Genomic DNA, 10,077 nt, shown 5'->3' on the forward strand with positions numbered 1-10,077 from the left:
CAGATCCCATGTTTGTTACTGTTTCCTCACTAAATACCTATATATTTGTCATAACAGGTTTTGTCCCAGCCATGCTGTATCTTCATAGGATGGGGAAACTGTACAATAAATGCAATTGCCTGTAAGCAGATATTTGTGTTTGTGATATTTGTGAAGCAGCGTTCAGTTTTTCTGCTCCAAATATCTGGAACAAAGTCCCAGAAAGTTGCAGGTCTGCTGAGACCCTCAGCTCCTTTAAATCAAGATTGAAGACTTTTCTGTTTGCTGCTGCCTTTAATTGAACCATATTCAAGGATATTAATCAATTTCCTGCATTTCTGCTACTGTATTTTATTTCTTACACTGCTATTTAATGTTGTAATGACTGGTTTTAATGTTTCAATGAATGTTTTGCCTTATGTTTTGATGCTTTTAATGGTTTCATGTGAAGCACTTTGAATTGCCTTGTTGTTGAAATGTGCTATACAAATAAACTTGCCTTGCCTTGCCTTTGTATATTGCCTACAAGATTTCTTCAAGGCATTAAAATATCTGAATTAAACTTAAATGAGTCACTAAACAAAGTCAAATTATATACAAATGCAATTGTTAAATTACTTGGTTTAGAATATTTGTCTAAATATGAATTAATATACTGGTATGATAAACAGTATGTGTTTGATATGATATATATGCATAATATGTCTTTATGTTGCTTTGTTATGAAATGTAATAAAGGTGTTTTTTGGTGTTTTATGTCATCGCTTCCCACTTTAATTGTGAAAGTCTCTCTAAGACAATAAAAACTTGAAAATTTACAGCATGTACATTTTTATTTTTACTGTGCACACAAGCACAAATATATACAATACATAAAACACACACACAGCGCATGCATATTTTTCATCAATTATCTGCAGATTGTTTCAGCCACAGCATGCTCATCCCAATTGAATATAGGCCTTCTGTTATTAGAAGATTGCATTGTTACTTAGGGTGTACATCAATATATATTTCTCCCAACAGGAACTTGCATGAAACAAAAACCCTGACATATGTATTCAAAATAATAGCCTTAAAATATTATATATAAATATTTTTACGCAGACAATTACTTTACATTGTACTGTTCAGCTAGTATTTAACAGTACCTGTACATCTCAGTAAGGCATGGGATTCTGCTTCTGCTTCAGCTGGCAGAGGGTAACAGAGGAGCCCACACCAAAGCCAGCATACAAAGGCTCACTGAACTGAGCTTTAAATCTGTGGATAAGCTCCATAGTCTCTGATATTGCGTAAAAGGCCACAGTGCTGCCTGCATAATCCAGGTACACGCCGATTCGTGTGGCCCTGGGAGCTTCAGGAAGGTCTCTGTCTACTTTATTGTGCCAGGCAGAGTAGCCCGAGTCGGAGCAGAGGAGACTCCAAGACTTGTCGTTGTAGCCCAGCAGGCTGTGGGAATTCTTCCCCTTGCGACTGATGCTCTTGTAGGCCACCCCGATGGAAAACTCCCCGCTCCACTCGGCCTCCCAGTAAAATCTGAACCCAGTCAGAGGCTCTTTGCACAGCACCTGGGAGAAGCCATCAAAGCGTTCTGGGTGATCTGGATGAAACTGGACCGCTTTCCTCCTTGTGACCCTCTGGTTCCCGTCCGACAGGGCCAGCTCTTTGTACACTGTGTTTGGATCCAGGGACATCTTGGAGCAGTCTGAGCAAAGACAGCCATACACATTGTTTTTGTTATTAATCTTTAGATATGGAGCATCCCATTGATCATCCACTCATCCATGTATTTTCACCCACAACAACTAATTATCTGATAATACCATATTATTGAACAAATATTGCTGTTGCGAGGAAAGACAAATGTGTCAAAGTAGTCTCTTTATTTCTAATAAAGGTTGAGGCACTGAATGGACTGAACTATGAACACTGAACTCACATCTTAAGAAGTCCGTCCTGGTTTTTGGCTCCTGAAAATCAACTCTGGAAGGAACTGTTTGGATATAGAAAAAAATAAAAATGATAACACACTATTTTGTAATACATTTTATCTTGTGGTTTACATTCTAAAATAATTCAAAAGGTAATTATACAATTACATAAATCAAATGAGGGAAAGTTGAAACACTTTCTATCCACATCTTTCTTGTTCTCTGAAATTAATTCTATATAATTAATATTCACGATAAAGTTGTATATATTTTCACATATTGACACACATATACCTTTGAGTCGTTTCTCTCCATTTCTCGGCAGAAGTATATACACGGGGGTTTCACTAACTGTGAGGATGATACAGCATTATGTTAGTGGGTTACTGGCTCACTTTGTAGTTTTTATAGTATAAAAATATTTTGTAAATTTCATCTGCTATACACAAACCTATCTTTGAGATTTTGCTCAATTCCGTCTTACAGATGTTGTCCAGATGTTCCTTCATCTCGGTGGCCGTCTTGCTCATCTCTCCAAAGGAGAACTGAGGGTTGATGAGCACTTTGGGCACCATGGCCACAGGAGGAACGCACAGGGTCGGAAAATTCTATTGAACAAGAAATAGGAGCTCCATACTCCGGTCAACAAGTCAGAAACACAAACAGTTCCCTCGCCTGGCCAAAATAATATCATCAATATTAACAGTTATTGCCCCGTTTCATTCACAATAACAGTTATTATCTGCTATTCAAAGAGTGCATGGAGCACGCAAAAATGTTTACATGTGACATGAATATTTAAATATTGCCACCTTCAAAGTAGTGCACACTTTCATATTGCAAGTGAGAAAAGTCAATTTTGGGGAATCCATTTCTTAAGTCTGATCTCATTTGTTTTCTCTCCTGGTTTTATCACTAAGAACTGGTGAAAACTGGGGTTTTTCCAGGATTATCTTTCTTAGTCACAGAAGTTTTTTTGTTTGTGTTTGTTTTTGTAAAAGTAATTTTGGCCACAAGATACATTATAAATGTATTGTTGTGTCTCAATAAAAAAAAGATAGCTTCAAGAGAACATGAACTCATAGATTCTAATGTGTAAACATCTCTGCCGGCGTTTGAATGACATGTATTAAGACACGAATACTTATATTTCTTGCAGCCCAGTATGATCTTTCAGCACCTGCAGAAAGTGAATGTTGTCCTCTGTTTCGAGGATTTGCCTTAGCTCTGCATCTCTGCGCTGTAGCTCCAGTATCTCCTGCTCCAGACGGTCCAAGTAGCCCTCAGCCTGAGACATCGCCGACTGCATGTTGGCCGTTATCATCTGATGGATTTCAGCCTTCCAGCGCTCCACCGCCTGCAGCATTTCGTGGAAGGTCTTATCAGTTTCTGCCTGTGCTCGCTGGGCAGCACTCTGAAGGGGAAAACCAGTTTGTCAAGAGGTTTAGGGAAGGTGTGACATTTGATGACAACTTTTTTAAAATTTATTTTACACAATTATGTTTCATTAGGAAATGTCTGATCTTACTTTGAGAACATCCACATTGTGTTTGAGGTCCTGCAGCTCCTTCATCCTCTCTTGAATGATGTGCTGGACCTCAGTCTGGGTGACCACCAGGACTTTCTGTTGGAATAACAAGCTTTTGTCAACCACAGACACTTGAGAGGTATAATTTTGGATAATTTTCGGGTGTTGTGATAATGAATTCACAACTGACACTGTTTTGTTTCATCTAAATGTCACGCATTTTGACTCACAGCCAATCCAGACTCACTTGTTTTTCGATGCGCTCTTCCTCCGCTGAGGTAATGTTGTGGCCGCGGTGCTCTTTGACAGTACACAGCACACAGATGCACATCTGGTCAGAGCGACAGAACAGCTCCAGGCCTTTCTCATGCTGGGGGCAGATCTTCCTGTCCAGGTGGCCCGTCTCATCCACCAGCTTATGTCTCTTGAAGGTGGAGGACTCGTAGTGTGGCTTGATGTGCGTTTCGCAGTAGTAGGCCAGGCACATGAGGCACGACTTCACGGCCTTCTTGCGACGACCAACGCAGAAGTCGCAGAAGGATTCCCGCTGCATGTATGGGAAAGGGGTGAGCTCCGGGAGCTGGCGCCGCGGCTCGTGGCTTACATCGGGCAGATTGTGTCTCAGCACGGGCCGTGGTGTGAAGGTGGAGTGGCACTGCGGGCAGCTGTACACACCCGTGTGGTCAAACTGGTCCCAGTAGATCTTGATGCACTCCAGACAGTAGGTGTCACCACAGGGGATGGTGACCGGGTCTCTCAGCGTATCCACACACAGTGGACAGTAATCCTCTGGAGGTAAAGGGAAACTGGACTCAGCCATGATGATGTTGGATGCGTCGAATATTGGACGAACTTAGGATCAGAATCAGAAATGTCAACAGGCTAAGTCTGACAAATGATAGTCCAGCTGTTAGTCAGTATGCTGTCCAGAGAGTCCAACTTCCTTTCATCCTACAACTCTTTTTCAAACCAGGGACAATGTTGGTCGCTGGCGATATTTAAAGGAAAGCCTTTGTTTCTACTGTAAACACACAGTGATGTCTTCGCATATCACCTCTGTCCCGGCATCTGAGTGAAAGATACTACAGTCCACCACCATGATGGAACAGCTTAACGAGCAAGAATTTCAGGGAAAGTAAACTCCCACAGTAAGGTCAAGTTGTCAGCAAAATATCATCATTAAAGAAGTCAACACCTTCCATCATTTGTATTGGTGTTTAACTGAAATGCACCTTGACACCGTGGTCTGTTTTAGCTTTGACATTTTTTATATTTTCAAAACAAGGTTCATCTGACCTAATGTTTGCTGCTTGCAAAACACGTGTCTTAAAAACCAGTCAGTGATTTAATATTGTATATTATAATACTAATATATATAATACTATACTATACTAATACTAATAGTATAAGCGTTAATGGGTTGTTTTACTTTTATTTCCCCCTAAAACTAACATTTATTAACTAACTGTTATTCTTATTGTATATATTGTGCATTTGATATTTGCATTTGATATTTAATATTTTTATTTACTGTACCATAACTGCTGCTGTAGCGAACAAATTTCCCCTTGCGGGATTAATAAAGTAACTATCTATCTATCTATCTATCTATCTATCTATCTATCTATCTATCTCTATTTAGCCTGGGTGGGGACTTGGCTGTACTTGTTAGTATTTACAATGGGGAGATGACACTTTGTCCTTCACACCCTTCAGCTTTCCATTTGACTGAGCAGTACTGAGTTTCATGATGGTGCATGATGTCAAAACAACTTGTTCTGTTTATCCTGTGAACAAAGCACAGAGCATCAGTATCAGTGGGCCTATGTGGGTTCCCACAGGAGCAGGACAAACCGGACAAACAATGCAAGGTTAAATATATATATAATTGGGTAGTGTTGAATCTGAGTGAAAATTGACGTGTGTACTGTATATGGAAACAATGCCAGAATAACGTTTAGTATAACGATTGACTGGTATGACAGTATACAGTACATGTTCTAAATCCCAGCTGTAGCGTATTGTTTGAGCACTATAGTGCAGTTGAGGTAAAGCACTTTGAGGTAAAGTGTGTAAAGATGCCCGCTCTTTTTTTTGGTCTGATATTCAGTTTGATTGATATGGAGCTGTGAGAGGGATCATTTTTTCTGTAATGTGTCAGCTTTACGCTGTCAGTACTCCTTGTCCTGTGAAGGGCCGCTCTCATCTTTGTCCAGACAAGAGGGCTCTTGTGACAATGACAGTAAGAGAGAACAAAAAGAGATGAGGAAAGAGGGTGGGAGGGAAATGGAGAGCGGACATGACAGATAGCTATGAGCTGAGTTTTGTGTTATAGAGAAAATGCTAATCTTTGGCGACGAATCACCTGCTCCAAAACATGGATTACAGAAGAAACATCAGAAGATATGTAACACAAATGAATAGAATCGTGAATTGAAATAAACAGAACATGAGAAATCTTTCCACAGAAGCAAGTCTGTGCACGGAGGCAAGGAGCTAATGAGAGTGAATAGACACAGGAGAGGCTGAGTGCCCATGATGTCATTGACTGTGCTGGTCGGTACTCTCGCACTCCTCCCTCCCCCTTCCCTCTCTCCTCCTGCGTCTCTGTATCTCTCCATCTCTGTCGTCATTTTGAGAAAGCCTGGGAGTGGCAGGAAGGAGGAGAGGCAGAGGAGAAAGAAGAAGAAGAAGAAGAAGAAAAAAGGAGGAGGAAGACGAAGAGGTCGAGCAGCTGTACGCTAATCAGGATCTTCCTGAATATTTTCACAGCATCCTTCCATTTACGGCAGCAGGTACCGTACTCTCTCTTTTTCAGCATCACCGTTTCATGCACTAGCACGCAATGCAACAAAGCGGCCATGGAAACAGCAGCAACAAGATAACTGGATGTATTATTTCACGCCCCGCTAATGATAAATAATTTGTAATATTTATGTGGACATTTTTAGATGCAGTATATTTCCACATTGGATTTTCTTAAAAAGATTTAATGTCAATCCCCAAAGTGCTTGTAGCCAAACAGAAATGCAACACTGGATCTCCAGTGACATTTACGTACATGCTTTTATGTGCTTCATTTTTTTCATGGTTTATTGCCTGGAATCATTCTCATCCGTTGTAGTTTTGTCCACATGCCCACCAATAAAATGTCCCACCAAGAAAAATAGGATTACTAGCATCCATGAAATGTGCATTTCTGCTATGTAAAAAGAAAAAAGTTTTGTAATAATTGTGTTCCTTTCAACCGTTTTCATTTTATTAATTTATACTTATAAAATCAGGCTTTTATGTACTAAACGTACATCCTTTTTTTCAGCCAACAGCAGTAACAAGTTGTGTGTGTTGAGTGTGTTTGTGTGTGTGTGTGTGTGTGTGTGTGTTTGTGTGTGCGTACGAGAGATTGAGTGGACCAGGAGAAGAGAAAGAGGAAAAGGAGCATGTTTGTTCATTCACCGTTAGATTTAACAGCAGAGCAGCCGTTTGGAAATTGAGCTGATTGAATTAAATTGGCCTGAGAGCAGCTTTAGTAAGAGGGACATAATGATGGATGTGAAAGTGTGTATCTGCTGTGTGTGAGAGAGAGTGAGTGAGAGAGAAAAAACGTTCACTTGGACTGACCGTGATGGCAGACCTTTCCTGGCAGGCTGACCATCAATCAGCTAATAGAATCATTATGACGTTCTTCAATTTCACAAAATGTCTTCACAAGGAGATAAAGTTAATGAACAACCAAAGTAAGGGTGTCATCACTTTTTGAAGGGCTTTTTGAAGGTAGGACATTGCAACTATGTGCAACAATTAAGCTGGTGTGTTGACCATTATCAGTTTGAGACTGTATTCTCTATGTGTATCTGTCAGTATGGCGGAAGGCTCAGTGTCTGTAGCAGAGGTCGAGACCTCCTTCCAGAAGTTTGCAGTCCATGGAGACACTAAAGCCCGAGGAAAGGAGATGAACGGCAAGAACTTTGTTAAGATCTGCAAGGACTGCAACATAATCGACGGCAAGAACGTCACCACTACAGATGTTGACATAGTTTTCAGCAAAGTCAAGTAAGATTTTATTCAACTTTCACAGCAAAAACATTGAAAACGCAACAACTCAGTCACAGGGTAACAACAAGACAAGTAAAGGCAGCAAAACCATTAATCATCAATTGGTCTTTAAAACAAATGTGTCTATGTTAATAAGCACGAAACATTGTACTTAGTAAAGTACATATTATGCTCAAGGGAAGTCATTAGTTTTGCAGGTGTTTGGTCATAAACCAAAGCATGGAATACATTCAAATTTTGACCCGATCACCCCATGGGATCGCCAAAGTACTTTCATCCTCTGGGCAAATTCCATGGCAATCCAATCCAACATTTCTTGAAAACCCCCAGATTTTAACCTCATGGAGGTGCAGAGGAAAAGTCAGGGGGTCACTGAAGACATTTGGATTTGATTTTCTTGGGAACATGAGTGCTTGTACAAATGTTTCATGGCAATACATGTAATTGTGGTTTAGACATTTCCGTCTGGACACACACACACACACACACATAAACAATTTTTCTAGCTTTCTAGAGAAATGTGTTATTTAAAATTGTACGTACTTGCTCTTCAATATAATGTCTAGTAATCACACTGTTATACCCCTTTAGCCCCTCCCTTTGCTATTCCAATGTCATTACATTGATGTGCAACATTATTTGTATAATTGTGTTACTTGCCTGAGAAAACATTTGGCAACACTGTTTCCTCAGGGCGAAGTCAGCTCGTGTAATCACATTTGAGCAGTTCAACCAGGCCCTGACAGAGTTGGCTCCCAAACGTTTTAAAGGCAAAAGCAAAGAGGAGTCGCTTCAGCAGCTCTACGGTCTCATTGTTGGTAAGGAACCTGCCAACATCGGAGTCACTGTGAGTATTTCATCTAACCTCAACATACTCACCTTTCACCCCCCCCTCAAGCATGCAGCATCCAACAATGCTGCGTGCTGCTTACTCGACAACTTAATGCTCTGATTGACCCACCACCACAAAGTACTTAAGTTTAAGGATGTTTGAGGTTGGTTAAGGTTGGGGTAAGAACCCAGAAGGACTACTCTCTCTGTTTGAGTGAGATTCACAACAATGTGTTCACATATCTTTTAGATTTATTATCTAACTCTGGTCTATGCGCAATAGCCAAAATAATAACGTGCATTATTGTCTGCCAGTGTCATTCTTGAATTTCTTTGGCTCCAGAAATTCCAAATCCAATGCATTGTGTCTTTTAACTGACATTCCTTTAATGGGATAATATATTAATTTAAGTGCTGGAAAAAATGTAAATAAATATTTGAGAGTGAGGGGAAAATAAAGTAAGCAGAGAGATGGAATAAGACATGCATGTGTGTGTATGTATGTATTTTTTTAGAAAGTGGCAAAGGCAGCAGCAGTGGACAGACTGACTGATACCACCAAGTACACTGGAGCGCACAAGGAGCGGTTTGACGAGTCAGGCAAAGGAAAAGGAAAAGTCGGGCGCGAGGACCTCCCAGACAGCAGTGGCTATGTCGGAGCTTACAAGGGCAGCGGCACTTATGAGGAAAAAGTTAAAGAGGCATAATTCTGCAGACAGATTATGAAAACTTTAATTCAATAAGAATTAGGGCTGTTTCAAAATGATAAAATAAAAAAGATAAAATGTATTAATTGGCTACTTTAATTTTGAAGACAAAACAAATAAACTGCATATGTCTTGTGGGCCTAGCAATACTAACTCTATCCAACAATTAAAGAAGAAAAAAACACAAAAGATTTTCATAAGTGACAACCAGGATGAGCAACTTAAAGAAACTATTTCCTAAAACAAAATCCAAAGATAATGGACATACTTAGCTGCAGTTTGTTTAATGGGTTTTACAGTAGCATGAACAACTGATACTGAATATTTTCAATGATTCAACAAGGATCAAAAGATGAAACTGTACTTGCAGCCTAGCATGCTTTATATAAACTAACTCTGCTTTGTATTATAGTTTAACACTGTGCCTTAGTATCGATGTAGCCGCTAGCGTGAATGCTATGATATACAGTAATGTGCTGCTAATCTCACTTACCTTGATGCAATGGATGGTACTTTAGCTGGATTCAAGAAATGATGCTGAGACAGTAGTTACTCTTTCACTCGCTAAATTTATGACTTTATAGTTGATTGCATTTTGCTACATGACCAGTCAGTGCCCTTTATTATTCTTGTCATGGCATTTGATCATATCATAGATATTTATATTTACGAGTCAAAAAATGAACAAGCAGTGAAGAACACAGAATGATCCTGTATTGATGAAGCTACAGCACAGGATAGCCTAAATCATCTTTATTTGTCATTCTTAACTTACTAACATTATGCTGTGATTCTTAATGCTCATATAATGTACGCTGTTTAATTTTCTTTCAAGGTTTAATCAATTAAGAATATCACATTTTCCCCCCAGAATTAAAGGCTGGAAAACACCTTTTAAGAGAAGTGAATGCAATGTGAATGTAATAAAGGTGCACCATCATACGTATATATTATAGTATGCATTGTAATCCTCTCAAAACGTAATTGTAGTGTGGTATCAGCAATTGTACAATTTAATCACTGTGTTATAATACATACTTGT

General features: G+C 39.6%; 2 protein-coding genes across 2 annotated transcripts; one reads left to right on the plus strand and one right to left on the minus strand.

Moving 5' to 3' along the window:
• Nucleotides 1-799: 799 nt before the first annotated feature.
• Nucleotides 800-4,261, minus strand: ftr84 (finTRIM family, member 84). Its single transcript, XM_076090756.1, has 7 exons — nt 3,689-4,261; nt 3,442-3,537; nt 3,094-3,327; nt 2,365-2,521; nt 2,208-2,264; nt 1,922-1,975; nt 800-1,687 (listed from the first exon to the last, which is right to left on the minus strand). The coding sequence occupies exons 1-7, from the start codon at nt 4,259-4,261 to the stop codon at nt 1,140-1,142; spliced, it is 1,719 nt and encodes a 572-aa protein (XP_075946871.1). The 3' UTR covers nt 800-1,139.
• Nucleotides 4,262-7,303: 3,042 nt separating this feature from the next.
• On the plus strand, nt 7,304-9,035 carry tppp2 (tubulin polymerization-promoting protein family member 2). The gene is made up of 3 exons (XM_076090812.1): nt 7,304-7,494; nt 8,191-8,344; nt 8,844-9,035. The coding sequence occupies exons 1-3, from the start codon at nt 7,304-7,306 to the stop codon at nt 9,033-9,035; spliced, it is 537 nt and encodes a 178-aa protein (XP_075946927.1).
• Nucleotides 9,036-10,077: the final 1,042 nt, after the last annotated feature.

This window comes from Anarhichas minor, unplaced genomic scaffold (assembly GCF_050575085.1).
Source record: "Anarhichas minor isolate MPS153535 unplaced genomic scaffold, ASM5057508v1 ptg000012l, whole genome shotgun sequence".
Classification (NCBI taxonomy): Eukaryota; Metazoa; Chordata; class Actinopteri; order Perciformes; family Anarhichadidae; genus Anarhichas; species Anarhichas minor.

Coding starts and splice junctions, on each gene's coding strand:
- tppp2 (XM_076090812.1), top strand. CDS start 7,304: ATGGCGGAAGGCTCAGTGTCTGTAGCAGAGGTCGAGACCTCCTTCCAG. Junction 7,495..8,190: donor ATAGTTTTCAGCAAAGTCAA/GTAAGATTTTAT, acceptor CTGTTTCCTCAG/GGCGAAGTCAGCTCGTGTAA. Junction 8,345..8,843: donor CTGCCAACATCGGAGTCACT/GTGAGTATTTCA, acceptor GTATTTTTTTAG/AAAGTGGCAAAGGCAGCAGC.
- ftr84 (XM_076090756.1), bottom strand. CDS start 4,261: ATGGCTGAGTCCAGTTTCCCTTTACCTCCAGAGGATTACTGTCCACTG. Junction 3,328..3,441: donor ACAATGTGGATGTTCTCAAA/GTAAGATCAGAC, acceptor TTTCCCCTTCAG/AGTGCTGCCCAGCGAGCACA. Junction 2,265..2,364: donor GAGCAAAATCTCAAAGATAG/GTTTGTGTATAG, acceptor TCATCCTCACAG/TTAGTGAAACCCCCGTGTAT.